This window comes from Cydia amplana, chromosome 14 (genome assembly GCF_948474715.1).
Source record: "Cydia amplana chromosome 14, ilCydAmpl1.1, whole genome shotgun sequence".
In the NCBI taxonomy this organism is placed as follows: domain Eukaryota; kingdom Metazoa; phylum Arthropoda; class Insecta; order Lepidoptera; family Tortricidae; genus Cydia; species Cydia amplana.
The window spans coordinates 6811009-6829885 of NC_086082.1; the positions used below are offsets into that span (position 1 = coordinate 6811009).

The 18877-nt window shown below is 38.8% G+C and overlaps 1 protein-coding gene across 1 annotated transcript; it reads left to right on the forward strand.

The window, feature by feature from the left end:
• The first annotated feature begins 11076 nt into the window (after nt 1–11076).
• Nucleotides 11077–12548, forward strand: LOC134653999 (protein twist-like). The gene has a single exon (XM_063509368.1). It carries the CDS (start codon nt 11304–11306, stop codon nt 12111–12113), a length of 810 nt encoding a protein of 269 aa, XP_063365438.1. The 5' UTR covers nt 11077–11303; the 3' UTR covers nt 12114–12548.
• The last annotated feature ends 6329 nt before the right edge of the window (nt 12549–18877 follow it).

Here is an 18877-nt window from a genome sequence, read left to right on the forward strand (position 1 = left end):
TTCGAATATTACCTAATAGGTATAAGCGAGATAATTATACAAGGTTTATCACGCAGTTATTTTCTACATAATTGTTGACCGTTTCTCACCATTCTAGGAAAATATCCGTAAGATTGTAGCGTAGCTCAGGTCGGGGCTCCGCAGATGCGGCCCATGTGTGCGCTCACGCACCGCCGCCGACGCCCGCGCAGGCTGGCCATGCTGGAGGGAAAATGAGGACGGTCTCGCTGGGGTATTTATTTATAAATGTGATATTCATCGTCCTTTCCGTCCATTCTTCAAACATAATGGAACTGTTAACTTAATTATTAAATTAATTTAGGTATAAAACAATGTGATTTCCGTTTTGTATATCTAATATTTATTATCTAAGATTATTTACTAAACAATTTTAATACTAATAGGTAATTTATATGTGTGAATAAGTAGAATATTACATGAGTTTTACCGTTCAGGATATCGTACCGTACGTACCCGGTACGGGAAAATTAAATTTGACCCTTTTTCCGTTTTTAGGTACTTATAAGTAGGTACTAAGTATAGGTATGAGGAGAAATTTGGTTTCCCCTTATGTAGCGAAAATTAACGAAAATATAAAATTAAGGTTTAATTAGCGAACCTACGTAACTCCGAGGACAAAGCAATGTTATGATACCTACCTACCTAACAAGTCTAGCATTTGAGTAGCCATCCCTCAGAAAAGTTTACGAAAAAATTTTTAAAACTAAAATTGTACTATGCTGGATTCATTCAACAAATTAAGAAAAAAACATGTTACAAATAGCTATAGTCTGGCAAGTCAACTTTGAGAAAATATTTTAGAAAAAGACACGAAGTTGAAAATTTGAATAGGACATCGACCTGTCGCGCCTACATTTTTTAAATTTGCCGCATTTTTCTACTGGCAAAGTTGGCCAGATTATAATAAAAATATTTTGTCCTATTAAATACGGCACGATGGTGTCAACAGCGACACCCTGCATTGTCCGGCGTTCACACGACGTTTGGTTTCAGCAGCTGCGCGGGCGCGGCGCGGCTCGGAGCCTTGCCAACTACAAACAATACTAACAAACCTTCGATGCTGTACTAATTGCTAATGTTATTACAATATCGATTACTGCTAGATTCAATTTAGTTTAGGATCGATCAAAAATAAACATGTGGTTAGTATGAAAACATAGAAAATGGTAAATTAAATAAAATCAATGTCGACCTACCTCGAGATTTCATTCACATGTCGGTAATTCTTCCTTATTTTAATAAAAACAAATGAAAATGTCACCTAGGTGAGAAATTGCACTTATAAATAACGCGCAAGTAAGTTTTTTATGCTAAACAAATGAAAAGTAAGTAGGTATGGTTTTCTACCCCATTCGCAAAAAATACCACACTGTAACTCTTAGGTAACCTAACCGTTGTTAAAATGTTTCTCACAGCTATATTATACATATAGATAGTATTATCTAGGTATTCTAACAGTACAATTTTAGGTTAAGAAACATGCTGGCGAATCACCAAAAACTTCCGCATAGACCACCTACAAATTATGCAAGGAACTTCATAACCTATTTACCTATGATTCTAACATTAAAGTCTAAATTCCTCCAATCCACCCGCATTCCAGAAAATGCAATATGCAACTGTGATAACGTAATTTTACAAAAAGGCGTATGTGGCGTGTTAGTTGGAATGCACATGTAACTTTTCGATGTAAGGTGATACAGCCAGATGACAAGAGACATTCGCTAATTCTGCCGCTTCCTGAGATCGATTCCGCGTGTCGCAAACGCTGTAACATTTGTTTCTGCGTTTGTGGGGTTTGTTTGTGAGTATTTTGGGGAGTTATGTGATTCTTCAAAGAAAGCCGTTGCACTATTGAGGTCAAAATGTATAATTAGGTTAGGACCTATCTGGTCATAAAGTTACCTATATGTGACTTACTGCCAAATATGGCACAAGACTTACCTACTTGTACAAGCTCAGTTCTAATCAGTCGATTAATACCTATCAGTGGCGTAATGTTCATAATTCGATACTATCCGGCTAGATCAGATCAGACAGGGGTAATTTTTCACAGAATGGATGAAAGGAAATTTATATTATAGCTTCGGCTTACCTACGAATAAGTTATTTACATTACATACCTATCTACAATTAACTCGTAAAATTATTACTGATTGCATGCTATGGATAGAATAAACAAGATTCTTAATTCCGTTTTACAAAAGTCAGTTAAGTGCATATTTCCGTCGCTTTGATTTTATTTCAAGGCTTTAGCTGCCTTGAATTTTAAATAATTTTTGAATTAATACAGGCAGTTGAGCAAGGACAGGTAGTTATTTATAATATATTTGTATATATCTAAGTACTTTCTATACCTAAATAGATATATAATAATAACCATAAAATAAATTTATATAATATAAGCTAAGCTATCTTATAATAATTGTAAATAATGTTTGAGTCTGACGATGTACAATTAATACAAATAAATATATTCTATTCTATTCTATACTTTTTCAAGTCACGATAGTGTGCGAAAAGGAAAAAAATCTCTTGTGACAAGTTAAAAGAACATTCAAAACAAAAGCCGGTGTAATGATCACTGTCTTCCAAAAGCAGCAGCAGGTGACAGTTGCCACGCTGTGTGGTAAGCCTTCTAAACCTAATATAGGTACCGCTTTCATTTCCAAGGATTCTGATTCGATTCAAAGTTCAGGTGTGCAATCCCAATCCCGCTAGAACAATGGTTTTTATCGGCAAGCAGGTAGCTTAGCCTAGCCGATTAGCCATCAGCCACACGTGTGATGCCCTACGCAGCTGCGTTACGCTTGCAGATGTTTTATGGCTCCGACAATTCCAAGACTTTACGACGATACTGTTTAGAACCTAATCTTTGTTTTTATTATCGAAAACAATGGTCATCGCCGGTCATTTTTGGCATACGGCGCGCAGATGTGGCAAGCAGACGTGGGAAACGGCGCTGGACCGTCTTCGGCGTTTCACTAAAATAACTATAATTACGTACTTTAATGATTTCCGTTTTGGTTCCGTTTGCCGCTTACATTACAATGACCAAATACATACAGCAAGGCCGAAAGCCAGATGTTGTCTAATGTGCTGCTTTTGTTTGTACATTACTCTGTTAAGCTACAGCCAGATACGCATATTGACTAATAATGTTATGTTATGGTAGTTTCATCAGCCTGGCCTTAATATTGCACCAGCAGCATCCATCAACGAGACATTTAACTGATATATCGTATTATTTATGTAGCTGCATGCTTGTATGGTGGCATCATGCCTTTTTTCTAGGCCGGCTATAGATAAATGAATATTGAATAGGGAGTAACCGACGACGGGAGAGGAACATATAATATGTATGTAGTTACATAATACAATTAATATAATATTATGAACTTGGAATAGTTCGAATATAGTAAAGGTAAACTGAAAAATAATATGTAATGTGAAATATATCTAACGATAAGTAATATCGGGCTTCGTTAGTCGTGTTCTTTTGTCTATCGGGAAATTCGGGAAGAGAAAAGATATATCCGAACTATTGCGAACTTAGAAAAATGTGCTTAAGTCTAAGTCTCGTGGATTTTATGCTCTTAGCCTAAACTTAATTTACTTAGTGCCTACTGTCTCTAAAACTAGCAAGGTATGCTGTCAGAGAAAAAAAGCGCTGTTGGTGAATTGGTGTTCCAAATGGAATGCTCTACCATAACATTTCCTATCTAACTGCATACCTGTAATCAACTAAGTTTTAAGTTTAATTAATAAATAACCCTAATTTGTATATCGTCGCGTTGTTTAAGGTCTCATTTCTCCTAATAAATATAAGTTTTTCATGAATTTTCCTAAGTTTTCACTTCTTATAGCTTACTAGTAGAGCCGCAACGCACCTTAAAATAAACTACGAGTGTGCTGTAGCCTGTAAGTGATCGTAAATGTCTTATCTAAAGCAGGTGTCACTTTCAGAACAAAAACTTCAATAGGTAACCACAATGCCGTAAAACGCTTAACCAAATAAACTGAGGCGTTAAACTCACAGTTCAAACATCTGTACACTCGAGTAGGGGATGACAACGCGTCGTAACGTGCTTTCCCTAATCTCGAGAGATTAGTGTTAAAAAGCGTTACAACATTACTTTCTAATTATACTGTAAGGGTATAGTCAGCGTCAGAAGTACCATTCTCTACAAACATTAGTAGTAAATAGTTACTTAACAAATAGAGTTGAATAGATATATCTCTCTATTCTCTCTACATGTAGTACAATTTGCTATGCCCTTACCACGGTTCATGAGATACTGTTAATTAGTCTATTTTTAGGAATTGTATGAAATTATGAATACTATGGTTGCAATAAAGAATTAAAATATATTTATTAAATACAATAACACTGGGACGGACACTTTTGAACGCGAACTGCAAAGCTTTATCTTTATTTGTTAAAATATTTCAGTGTGGCAGATAATTTTGGCGCGTTTGTTTCACTCTCTTTTATTTATGCTGACTGTACTTGCCACTTAATGAAATGTAAATTAATTTTTCAGTTGGTATAACATTTAATAGGTATTTATATAAATGGTACGAAGATATAAGAACCATATTACAAATACCTACCTAATAGACTAACATTGGTGATGCATAGGTATTACATGTATTAATTTCCACAAAATCATAAACTTAAAACTAAGACACTTTTGGCGATAGAACTGCGATACGGTATAAACTATAAAGATCTATGAAATAAACAATATTAAGTACCTATAGTTAGGTATGTATTAATACGTATTTATGTATAGTTTGTCGGGATGAACTGATCATAATTTCCTGTTTGCTAAGTGTGCCGGCAAGTCAGTGGTGAAGAGACAAAATGTGTGTGAACTGAAGACTTAAAAAGCGAGATAACGGTGAGTGGTGCGGTGTTTTGAAGCTGCCTCGATAGTTTGCATCCTTTGGGAAATACAAGGACGACATCTGGCCAAAGTGGCTAATGACTCATTGAATACTCAGAAAGTTTCTGTAGATTCATATAAAAGAAGCATCCGGTATTTACGTGGACTTCATTCTCAAAAAATATTGTAGGTAATAGGCAGGGTTTCTTAAACTTTTTTCAGTCACGGACCATTTTCACAATTTCAACAATTCTACGGACCCCGGTCAAAGGGCAAGTTTACTACATTTCCTAATAAGTATGTTTACAGTAGGTAACTGACCTACTGCGGACCCCTGATAAACATGCTACGGACCCCTAAGGACCCCACTTTAAGAAACCCTGGTATATGGACATAAATTGTAAAGAACTAACGACGGACCAGTTTGATTGAATGTCCCATTTAGATATGAGCGCCGCGCCGGCGCGCCGCCGCCGCCGACAAAATTTTCGCGCCGCCGCCGCCGACGCTGCGCTATCGGCGTGGCATCGGTGTGACCTTGGTAGTTACTACTACTTTCAGAATCAGATAATATATTTTTAATCCAGTTTAGATCATTAACGGCGCCACTTCGAATAGTTTATAGGCATTCAAAAGGTATTTTAGGCCCATATAATTCAAAAATATCGAAGGCAAATGCAAACTTATCTGTCTAGTAACCGCGCTACTAGTCTTGGGGAAACGAAATTATTTAATATCAATTTTAACATCAATATGCTTGTAATAAACATATTGATTTCCTTCCATTTTTATTGTGGAACGTTCCACATTACAATTTATAGATTGTATATATACACTAGACATGTCAATCACAATGAAAAAATTTACTGTGATCAACTCTAGCTAACGTGAGACTCGAACCCACATCTTTGGATTACCGATCCAATGCATAACTAATTTTGCCAGCTAACCATCCGTCATTTACCGCGAATTTAACCATTGCAAGTATGGTTAAACGTTTTTAAAAGGTATAAAATGGGGTTAATTTTGAGATATTAAGCGTTTCCACGTCCAAATGTCCGGCCGTTGGCTTCGCATGGAAGAGTGTCGGAATCGGGTCTCAATTAAACTTGGCCACTGTTGAAATTTCAAGCTATGCTCTCTCGCAGCTCAATCTTTGGCCTTGCACCGCTCGCATGGAATTAAGCCGCTATCTGAACCTGCAAGTTTTTGGCCCTGTTTAGAGCTCAACTTTCGGCCTGTTTTAAAACGCTTGAGCATTGGTCCTTATCCGATCTTAGCTCCATTTCAGCTCGGCCTTTGGCGTCGCACGAATGCGCCCGCAGGAAAGCTCCATCTTTAACACTATGGCTTCAGTCTTTATCGGCCTGCACCCTCGCTCTGCTCTCTTGCAGCTCGGCCTCGCACAGAAGCGCGCCGCAATCGGCGCTCCAGGCGTTCAGCCGTCAGCCAAGCTTACACTTGGCATTCGATTCTTAGCTGTATGCTTACCTGCAGCTCATCCTCTGGCCTCGCATTGGGAGGCGTCGAAATCAAGTCTTCGGTGTTACATGGAGCTCGGCGTTGGGCCTCACTTTTTGACATAAATCGGTTTTGTTGGGTCGATATTGGTTAATGACGGAGCTCGTTTTTTTTGGACTGTCGACAAGACGTTTCCCTGATACAGTCAATCCGCAATTTTTACCTTAGCAGTCTTAGCACAAAAGATAAGGGCCTCGCTAAGATCTTCCTGCCAAAGCCTCGCCATGATTAAGACCGCCTCTGATGCCGCGCGATACCGCTTATCCACAGTTTATACGATATCAATTTTTTTCGTACCATTATTCAATAAATTATCCTTGAAAATAAAAAATGCATTTATTTCATAACTTCCTTAGAGCAAAAACATGTTTTTTCGGTAAAATTTTGGTTTGAATTCTTTTTTCATTAATCGAAGGTGTTTCAAGGCCACGCCGCCGATTCGCCGCCGCCGCCGACCAATTTTGACCGGCGCGCCGCCGCCGGCTATATGCCTATCGGCGCTCATATCTAGTCCCATTTACTACTCCGTAAGTAGGTACCTAGGTATATCTACTACTTACGTCACCCTAGCACTACGTACCTACCTACTTACCACCTCAAATTATAGTTCGGTAGGCCTCTAGCAATTTCCTCATGTAGGTACCTAAAGTTAATCTACTTAATTAACCGCAATCTATATTTCTTAAAGTTTCTTCGCAATTCGATACTCGAACCCTGAAACCATAGCCCTGTCTACATTGCAATCCTATTGCAGTTTAGATCAGATATGGCGACTGTTTGCAGTCCCTCCTTTAAATCCCGTGAGCCTCATTGGACAAGAAGACACAATGGGCCTTCCGCGCGCCAATAGAACGCACCTGCATTATAGGTACTGCATAGGTAAGAGTGTGCGTTTGAGTCATCGTGACTCAAACAATGCAATATTTTTTCAGCAACGTTAATACTTCTGGGTTGAAAATTATTGCGATTATTCGAAATTAAACAGTCTTCATAATTTTACGGTTAAATACATAAACCTACGCAGTGTTTGATTTCGCGTTTGAGGTTTAGCCGGTGTGAGGTGACGCTGACACCTCTACTGACTCGATGCCGCTTAGATTGATTGTTGAATCAACAGAGTCATACGAGCTTACAGGACTATTTGCCTCAACTACGCCTCCCCCCTGTAGTCTCCTCTTCCTAGTCCTTGCTGCAGGATATGCTGGCTGGAGTTACCCCTAGTATCAGTATCAGTAAATACATAAACCTACGCAGTAAATAAGTATACAGGTAGGTAAGACCACAATATTTTTATAGTGTTATATAGATAGGGTCTGTTCAGAAAGAAAAGAGTCGTGGAATGTATTGGCCCCCATACCATACAACCTACATTTCACGACTCTTCTCTTTCAGACTCTACCTACTTCAACTAGGAACCTACAAACAGGAGAAAAGAAGAGACTAGGTGCTGATAGAAACCAGGCTAAGACTTAAGGCTCCGTTAACGATTTTAGAGCCAAAATGTAAAATTGATAGATTTATTCGTTGAAATTGTACTCCTTTTGTTACGTAATATCTAAATAACAAGTATTGGTTTCTATTAACACGTCTTCTCATCTTGCCTTTTAATAATAAGGTCCCGAGCGTGCGTCACCGGCAATATATGACGAGAAGGGGCAGTTTTTAAAAATTCATCAAAAAATTATAGTTATAAATTATAAAAAATGATGTATAAGAACAGTTTCAGGAAATGTTGTAGATTGTTTAAATATCAAAATTACGTTGAAATTAAGTCGATTTTCACGAAAAATGTTCACTTGTTTTGAAGTAATTTCTGGTGAAAATTGATTTCGTCTTTCATTTACTCTTGTTCAATATCATGTAACAAAAATGTAGTCTATGCAAGTTGGAGTACAGGATATGTGTAATATAAAATTACCATTTTTAGCAGTCCAAACTTTACGAAATTTACAAATAAGATCGACTAAATCAGTGCCTTACGCGCGTTTACCTAAACGTCCACAAGAAAAAAAATCATTACTAATTTAGTGAGTCAGTTTTCAAAAAAATGGTCTCTACAAATGCAAGATAAGAAGATGTGCTAATAGATACCAGTACTTGTTGTTTCTATTACGTAACAAAAGGTGGACAATTTCATCGACTCAATCTATCAATTTGACATTTTTGCGACTAAAATCGATACCGGCCTCTTAACGTAACTGAAACTGTGTAAGTAGGTGCCTAAACATGTACTCAATTAATTTCAATGCTTATATGTATAGTACCTACTTATGACACACTATTTGGTTGAATTTTAATGTTTATTGTAATTATTTTATGTTAGCATATCTAATAATATACTGTAGTGTTATATCTGTGTAGTCTGTACCTACACTTATCTATAATTATTAATTATGTTATTTTAGTTCCTTAAAGTAGGAAGGTATACCTAGGGGTACCTAACCTACCTACCTACATATTTACCTATCAATTTTAAAAATAAATTAGTAAGTATATATGTAAGCCTATTGTACGCATTTATTTAAATTAGAAAACTGAATATTAATCTTAGATATTAATCACTAATCCACCCGCGTTACGGCGTGGTGAGAATCCCGAAATACAGTGAAACAGCTCCTAATAATATGACGAGGGTTAACCTATTATGAGTTGACTTTTTAACTTCGGCCTAAATCTGTTGCTTTGATTTACCTTGTGTTAAACCGACGTTCCAACTTATTTTCGTGCGGTTTTAATCTTTATTTATCTTCGTAACTGAATGCATAGATCATGAAACGCTCTAGTATTTTGGACGTTAACTATAGTTATAATGAGTTTTCGTTTCGAAATATTTGTTTAGGTACATCATTGTACATGGACAGAAAGGCAGGCTGTTAGTTAAAGTAAGTAGCTTAGGTAGCATAGCTAGTAGGTAGCTACGTAGCATAGCTAGTAGGTAGATACGGAATTACGGACCACGCTAAGTTTTCATGATAACTGCTACGTCAAGTAGGTAGGTAGTTATGGAGTGTATGCATTCTTACTGTCAAGTTTGTGCTAGTTGGCGTGGTCAGAGTCGACCAATTTAAAAAAACAATGTGCCTGGCCTTTAGCTATGGTGTGTGGCGAACATTTGTCGTTTCCTTTTTTAATGGTAGGTAACTATGTACCTACATATAAAAGGTTACTTAAATTAGGTACACATACATAAAACTAGCTAAGCTTTGCAAATAGGACTCACATAATACTTAGGTACCTACTTCTCACAACAAAATATCTATTACCTACCTACACAAACAAAGTAAAAAAGTAGGTGTTATATAGGTAGGTAATTGGCTATGACTATGACCAACATTACCAACAGAGCCCATCAGATAGGTTTTAAGATGGGTAGTTGGGTACCCAAAATAATGCAGCCGTTGCGCATCTTGGACTTATACCACTTCAACTGATGTTTACTTATTATTCTTACTAATATTACTAATAATTAAAAAAATAACATCAAGGTACACGGTAGAGGGTACTTTAAAATATAACGTTACCCAGATGCCATCGGTGTTACAGAGCGTGAGATAAATAAATTAAATATTTATAACGAGTTGTAACAAAGAGCAGGCTGCGGCGCGGCGTGGGATCACCGCCGTGGTCTGATTACGTCACGGGTATTTTTAGTTCAGGAGCTGCGGTGCGAGGCAGGACGAGACAAACAAAAAACTCGCGCTGTTTCATAAAGTTTACCGATATACCGACTAGTATAAGTTTGAAACCCGATTGCGTGTCGTTGTTACGGATGTGGAGGTCTAAATATGCTAGTAGCGAGTTTAAAGTCGAGTAAAATGATTTGAGATTGGAAGGAGCTTGGGTGGCGCCGAAGGCAGACTCGCTCGGATGACGGCGGTCGGAGGGTGGTGTTCGTTATTTTGCGTAGGTGCTTTTGAGCGGTAAAGGGACATCTCGCTTCAAATCATGCAAGCTGAAGGAACAATAATTAATTAGGCTGCCAATATCCGGCAGCTGAAGCGTTTTATTGGGTAATGGTCACTTTGAATTTCTGTAGGTAATCTACCTCCAATCCCATTATTATTGACCCAATTATCATTTGGTAAGTATACCCTATTGAGGGGCCATGTGATACCATCATACCATATGAAATGTATTAGAACTAAATACATACACTCATGGCCAATTTAGAGAAACTCAAAAAAAAAGTTTAATGACTAATTTTGAAATTACTTTATCCAGTAATTAAACCTTTTTTTTGCGTTCCTCTAAATTTGCAACCATCCATGGCTTGCAAGAAATAAATACTAAACAGGTATAGTAGGTAGGTAGGTAGGTATACTTATTTTAAAAGCAAGTTTGCATAACTAAGGAGCAATTGAATTCAATGCTATTTCAAATCCTTTGTAACTGGGTATTATGTATGTATGTAGGTACCTAAAAAAAAATAATCTATGTAAAAAGGTAGGAAGACAAAGTCCTGTCATCATACGTCGACGTTATTCAATGTAGGTACCTGAGTACAAAACATTTAACAAATTAAACTACGTTCAAAAATATGACTCATTTAACATTTTAAAAGAAAAACAATAAAATTCCAATCCTCACAACAGGGTACCCTATACAGGATGCGCCATAACCGATGCGATCAGAATGGCGACCGTACACATACCTCTATATACGCGGTAAATACGCTCCGAAGATGATGGACAAGATAAACAAACGACGAATACGACGATCGGCTATACCCGTCTCGCTCACGCCAACCGGGAGGCGGAGCGAGTGGAGGGAGGCGCGATGGAAACGGTTAAATGGTTATTTTTTGTGTCTTGTCAATGAAGGGACGCCCGGCCCCAGGAGTCAGTCAGTTGCACCCGCTTGCACCGCGCACCCATGTTGCACGATTACACCGACCCGCGAAATATGAATTACGAACACTGTGACTACAGAACAGTGCCTATAAAGCGAGAGAAGGACTCCGAGTACCCCGACGACGAGAACTTCTATAGCTACCCTCCTATGGAACTCAAAAGGCAATCCGCGGAGCAGGGCTTCGCTCCCTCCTCCCCTACACACCTCATGGACCTCAGCAATGGCACCGAAAGACCGACGCAACAACAGTGGCCGTCAAACGTCATATTCGACAGCGACGAACGCGAATACCAGCCCCAATACCATCCGTACGAACCAGAGTACGGCCAGGAGCGGCAGAGGCAAAAAACATTCTACTTCGACGATTCCAACTCGCAAGACAACGTACGGACGTTCTACGAACCGAATGAAAACGGGGAATACAGAGCTTCCACTGAGGAACGCAGCGACGGAAGTGACGAGCAACGGAGATCGAAGAGGCGTTCCTCGAAATCGTCAAGAAAAAAAGCACAGTCGTTCCAGGAAATGCAGATACAACGCATGATGGCTAATGTGAGAGAACGCCAGCGGACGCAGAGTCTTAACGAAGCCTTCGCTAGCTTACGGCAGATCATACCTTCGCTGCCGAGCGACAAGTTGTCTAAGATACAGACTCTTCAATTAGCGACTCAGTATATCGAGTTTCTGTATCAGATTTTGTCGAATAACGAGTGCGCACCGAGCGAATCAACGGACTCCGGCGGTGAACACGGCAAGTACTTAGCACAGGACAAGCTTAGCTATGCCTTCTCTGTATGGAGAATGGAAGGAGAGTGGAATGGACAGACGTGATTCTCATAGTGTTTGACCAAAGAAAAAAGACGCTTGATTTATTCCATAGTATTAAGGATTGTTGATTATTTTTAAAGTGATGATTTTAAAATGATAGGAATCATTCGCAATGTTGCATCTGGCATAAAGGACTTTCGTCCAGAACCAAGTGATTTTGTACATAATGCATTGTTACAAAAAAATGTGATAGTTAAGTAGGTATTTTTTTAAATACCAAAGATGTGTATATGAAATTTACACGCTGTAAATAAGTTATTAGTAAATCCAAAGAATCGCGAAAGCATGTTAAAAATAAATATGTAATATTAATCTCGTAGGATTAAATGTTTATAATTTAAGAAGCTGATTACCAAAAATAAAAGCACAATGTTGGTAAGAATCATTAGAACCTACATGTATTGTGTTTTTAATTCCAATAAATATTAATTATGAAAACTAAAACATTTTTTTAACCTACCCCAATCGATTTTTATGGGTTTCAATTCAAATATAAAACAACAGAAATCATTATTAACCAATTTATTGATCACATTTACACTATTTCATTTTGGTAAATCGTATCGTACAATAATAACTATATATATTAATAGTAAGACTCCCTAGTTATAGTTGAGTTCAACCGGCCCCTAATATTTATTTCCTTCCATTTAAGAAAACAAGTTTGTTCCTTGTAAATTGACAATAAGGACCTAATGGTCAAGAAATCGTGACAAGTGACAAACTTTTTACAATTCATCAATTTCTTTTGAAGTACCTAGGTATAATTTGTGGATGAGCCCTTACTAGTTGTAATCTGTATGCCAGTAGTGCTTTAGAAAAAACAGCGAATTCGAGACATTTATTATCGATCTCTCTTAATAAACAAGTGTTTATGGTAAGTATAAAGAAGAAGCTAGAATATGACTTGTAATATGAAGTAAATGTTAAAAAAACAAATTGTGCCAACAATCAGACCATAAACATTTATATTCAGCCCTAGAAAGCGCAAGTAGCTACAGCAATAAAATAAAACCACGTCTCAATGTCACGCAAATCAGTAAGCAAAAGAGATTAAAAAATATAAACTGTAGGGGGTCCGGTAAAAGCCCACGGCGGTTACCGCAGCTGCCTGCCACTAACATTAGCAGGATAATACCACTGATAATAAACCTTTGTTCTTAATGAGCTAGATACAATAATCCCTTTAACAAATGTGTTACTTTCCCAAACAAAAACACTGTACAAAAATATGCGTAAAAATGGTGTTTACAATTTGATTTATTTTATACAGTCAATCAAAATTTTATATAAAAATAATTTGCGATTACGATTATTGCCTTAGGTAACGCGTATGTACGTATACAAAACATATAAAACGACAAAACGAGGTCACATCTACCAGTTTAAAAGAATGTTTTAATTATCTTATAGTACTTATTTTACTTATGGCTTCCATAAATCATCACAGACTCTGCTTCTACCAGTTGATTTATCTGCAAACAAAAATGTTACATTTATAAATCGTATACTTATACCTAAGATATCAGTAATTAACGCAACAGTTATGTATTGGCTAGTCTTCACTAACGCGTTAAACCCTGGGGGGTCGACTATGCCATCATAATAGAACAAGACAAGACAACTCGACTAAAAATGTTATAACACATATGACAAATAGTAATCGCAATAAAAATAGAGTGACACTTACATTTTTGACTGTTTTATACAATAAAATAACTATAAACAAGCCCGTAAACGCTTCACAATTGGGATTTAATCGCAGAATCTTGATAACTAATTAAGTACGTCCACTATTCCCAAGCCACTTAGAAATGTTATCGACGAATACGTTAATTTGTACGATTTTAATAATAAAAAATCATGGAAACTGTCACGTAGCCCGTAGATTGCTAACTCTTAAATAATCTGACTGAAAACTCTTCCTTTTGAGGAAGAAGATTATGTATTTGACTTATCTAAAATTATGTATGTGGCAACGTGGCCTTACAGCTTCTAAGCTAATTAAACTGATTTTACAGATTTTTTACAGATTTTTTTACAGAATTCCGTATTTTCTTTATTCAGTGATGAGTTAGGTATTTATTATTAATCATACATATATCACTAGCCAACAACTCATACGAAACTTGCTAATGAAGCTAGATTCATTATTAATGAAGTATAGTCTGTAGTCTCTAAATACTTATTTCTATAAGCAATGCTTACCTCATTTGGCACAGTTTTGTCGAGAGACACCTGCATGTCGGCATCGCCTTCCGACAATATCCATCCCTCCTCTTTGAGATCCACCGTCTTTAACAAACGACACAATAAGTTGACTATACTCTCGATATAACGCTTTAGTATTTAGATAAAAAGAAGGTTGTGGTTTTAAATATCTCAACATTCTATGAGATTTCTAGCTCATTAGTATGCTACTTCGCATCATCTGTAGTTTTTTCAACGGTAGGTTGATTAATATTTTTTAAAGTATGGAATCAGGCTACAAGGGTTCTGATACAAGTTAATAAAACATTTTTAGTGACCTCATAATTATAGTGACATGAAAATTCACAGCAGCATTTACAAATAAAATAACCAATATTTGGGTACACTTTACATTAAAATTGTTTTTATTTAAACAAGGCACAACGTAGCATCACCATATTATACAAGTAGCACTCTTTTGCATATTATATAATTATATACATTAAAATAATCTTAAAACTACTGGCTCGTTTCGCGACTTCGTTCGCACATAATTCGCTTATCAAGTTATCAATCACACATACTATAAACTGAATCCGAAATATAAAGTGTTCCACATGTTATTCCAGGTAATAAACTATCTGTGTGACAAGTCGATGCACGCGAATAATAATACATTGTATTTTCATGTTCTAATGACGCATGCCAAAACATTTCAGTTCAAACATCTTAACTGAAGACTGAACTATTGATGAGAAGAGTTTGTGAGTTACTACGATTTGATTAAAGTTTTGGCTGTGTAAGGCTGTGTTAGACTGTATCCTACTCAGTAGAATACATAGTTATTTACGATACAAGTACGAGAAATAGGAAATTCGCAACGAGTGTTTCAAATCGACACGAGTTGCGAATTACCTATTCGCACGTGTATCGTACATAACGTTTTACAGTACATAAGGTCCTTTAAATTTTTGACGTAGTTACGTAATGTGCTTATTATCGCACAGGGTATCGTAATGGAGCACCAGATGTAATGTAAAATAAAATACTTTAGGCTTCGTCACACTGTAGCGGGACGAGCGCCGCGTTCAAGCGCGGGATGCGCGCACTACGTACCGCGCCCGCTGCAGTGTTACAATTAATTGTTACAAAGCATTTTGTACTAGGTATATTAGCTCCAAAATGAGCTACCTTCTACAAGAAACTTTATTATTGATTGTCACAGTTAAGCCAGCACAGCAGCACCACAGCCATACTGTAAAACCGCTTAATGATCTTATTTGATGTGGTCCTTGAGCGCGAATGTCCGCGCGTAGCTCGCCCCACACATATACGCTAACTTGAGTTGAGATGGTTCCGCCGCGCATGGTGTTACTAGCAAACTTACCGTTTTATTGACGGCATAATAGATGAAAGTAACTTAAAAGATAGATAGATACGAGACTACGCTTGCGTTCGGGACATATTCCGTGTAATAAATTTTATCACCTCATGAAAAAAAGAAATACAAATCTGTGTGAGCTTTGTAACAGAACAGAAGACCTAGTTCACATATTTACAGAATGCACTAGAGGTCAAGTCGAGCGAAGAAACATTTTAGGAAATATTTTGGACAGTGCATTATCCTTGAATAGCTTACTTTCTCAACCGCTATTCTGATAGGAGCGAACAAAATATTGACATATTATAAAAAAAATCTTGAACTTAGGTCTGAGGGCTAGTTACACACGTGAACTCCCCTATGAGGCTGGCATCGTCACCACGAGTGTACGAAAGCCTCTATAAAAATTAAGAAAAAAAAAATTGACAGCGTCCAGCTCCTTGTTATGGACTTGTTTGATGTGGTCCTTGAGCGCGAATGTCCGCGCGTAGCTCGCCCCACACATATACGCGAACTTGAGTTTAGATGGTTCTGCCGCGCATGTGGTTATATTAGCAAACTTACTGTTTTATTGACAGCGTCCAGCTCCTTGTTGTGGACTTGTTTGATGTGGTCCTTGAGCGCGAATGTCCGCGCGTATCTCGCCCCACACATATACGCGAACTTGAGTTTAGATGGTTCTGCCGCGCATGTGGTTATATTAGCAAACTTACTGTTTTATTGACAGCGTCCAGCTCCTTGTTGTGGACTTGTTTGATGTGGTCCTTGAGCGCGAATGTCCGCGCGTAGCTCGCCCCACACATATACGCGAACTTGAGTTTAGATGGTTCTGCCGCGCATGTGGTTATATTAGCAAACTTACTGTTTTATTGACAGCGTCCAGCTCCTTGTTGTGGACTTGTTTGATGTGGTCCTTGAGCGCGAATGTCCGCGCGTAGCTCGCCCCACACATATACGCGAACTTGAGTTTAGATGGTTCTGCCGCGCATGTGGTTATATTAGCAAACTTACTGTTTTATTGACAGCGTCCAGCTCCTTGTTGTGGACTTGTTTGATGTGGTCCTTGAGCGCGAATGTCCGCGCGTAGCTCGCCCCACACATATACGCGAACTTGAGTTTAGATGGTTCTGCCGCGCATGTGGTTATATTAGCAAACTTACTGTTTTATTGACAGCGTCCAGCTCCTTGTTATGGACTTGTTTGATGTGGTCCTTGAGCGCGAATGTCCGCGCGTAGCTCGCCCCACACATATACGCGAACTTGAGTTTAGATGGTTCTGCCGCGCATGTGGTTATATTAGCAAACTTACTGTTTTATTGACAGCGTCCAGCTCCTTGTTGTGGACTTGTTTGATGTGGTCCTTGAGCGCGAATGTCCGCGCGTAGCTCGCCCCACACATATACGCGAACTTGAGTTTAGATGGTTCTGCCGCGCATGTGGTTATATTAGCAAACTTACTGTTTTATTGACAGCGTCCAGCTCCTTGTTGTGGACTTGTTTGATGTGGTCCTTGAGCGCGAATGTCCGCGCGTAGCTCGCCCCACACATATACCTACGCTAACTTGTATTTAGATGGTTCCACCGCACATGTTGTTACTAGCAAACTTACCGTTTTATTGACGGCATCCAGCTCCTTGTTATGGACTTGTTTGATGTGATCCTTGAGCGCGAATGTCCGCGCGTAGCTCGCCCCACACATATACCTACGCTAACTTGTATTTAGATGGTTCCACCGCACATGTTGTTACTAGCAAACTTACCGTTTTATTGACCGCATCCAACTCCTTGTTGTGGACTTGTTTGATGTGGTCCTTGAGCGCGAATGTCCGCGCGTAGCTCGCCCCACACATATACCTACGCTAACTTGTATTTAGATGGTTCCACCGCACATGTTGTTACTAGCAAACTTACCGTTTTATTGACCGCATCCAGCTCCTTGTTGTGGACTTGTTTGATGTGATCCTTGAGCGCGAATGTCCGCGCGTAGCTCGCCCCACACATATGCCTACGCTAACTTGTATTTAGATGGTTCCACCGCACATGTTGTTACTAGCAAACTTACCGTTTTATTGACCGTATCTAACTCCTTGTTGTGGACTTGTTTGATGTGGTCCTTGAGCGCGAATGTCCGCGCGTATCTCGCCCCACACATATACGCGAACTTGAGTTTAGATGGTTCTACGGCGCATGTGGTTATATTAGCAAACTTACTGTTTTATTGACAGCATCCAGCTTCTTGTTATGGACTTGTTTGATGTGGTCCTTGAGCGCGAATGTCCGCGCGTAGCTCGCCCCACACATATACCTACGCTAACTTGTATTTAGATGGTTCCACCGTACATGTTGTTACTAGCAAACTTACCGTTTTATTGACGGCATCCAGCTTCTTGTTATGGACTTGTTTGATGTGGTCCTTGAGCGCGAATGTCCGCGCGTAGCTCGCCCCACACATATACCTACGCTAACTTGTATTTAGATGGTTCCACCGCACATGTTGTTACTAGCAAACTTACCGTTTTATTGACCGCATACAGCTCCTTGTTGTGGACTTGTTTGATGTGGTCCTTGAGCGCGAATGTCCGCGCGTAGCTCGCCCCACACATATACCTACGCTAACTTGTATTTAGATGGTTCCACCGCACATGTTGTTACTAGCAAACTTACCGTTTTATTGACGGCATCCAGCTCCTTGTTATGGACTTGTTTGATGTGATCCTTGAGCGCGAATGTCCGCGCGTAGCTCGCCCCACACATATACCTACGCTAACTTGTATTTAGATGGTTCCACCGCACATGTTGTTACTAGCAAACTTACCGTTTTATTGACAGCGTCCAACTCCTTGTTGTGGACTTGTTTGATGTGGTCCTTGAGCGCGAATGTCCGCGCGTAGCTCGCCCCACACATATACCTACGCTAACTTGTATTTAGATGGTTCCACCGCACATGTTGTTACTAGCAAACTTACCGTTTTATTGACAGCATCTAACTCCTTGTTGTGGACTTGTTTGATGGGGTCCTTGAGCGCGAATGTCCGCGCGTAGCTCGCCCCACACATATACCTACGCTAACTTGTATTTAGATGGTTCCACCGCACATGTTGTTACTAGCAAACTTACCGATTTATTGACAGCATCTAACTCCTTGTTGTGGACTTGTTTGATGTGGTCCTTGAGCGCGAATGTCCGCGCGTAGCTC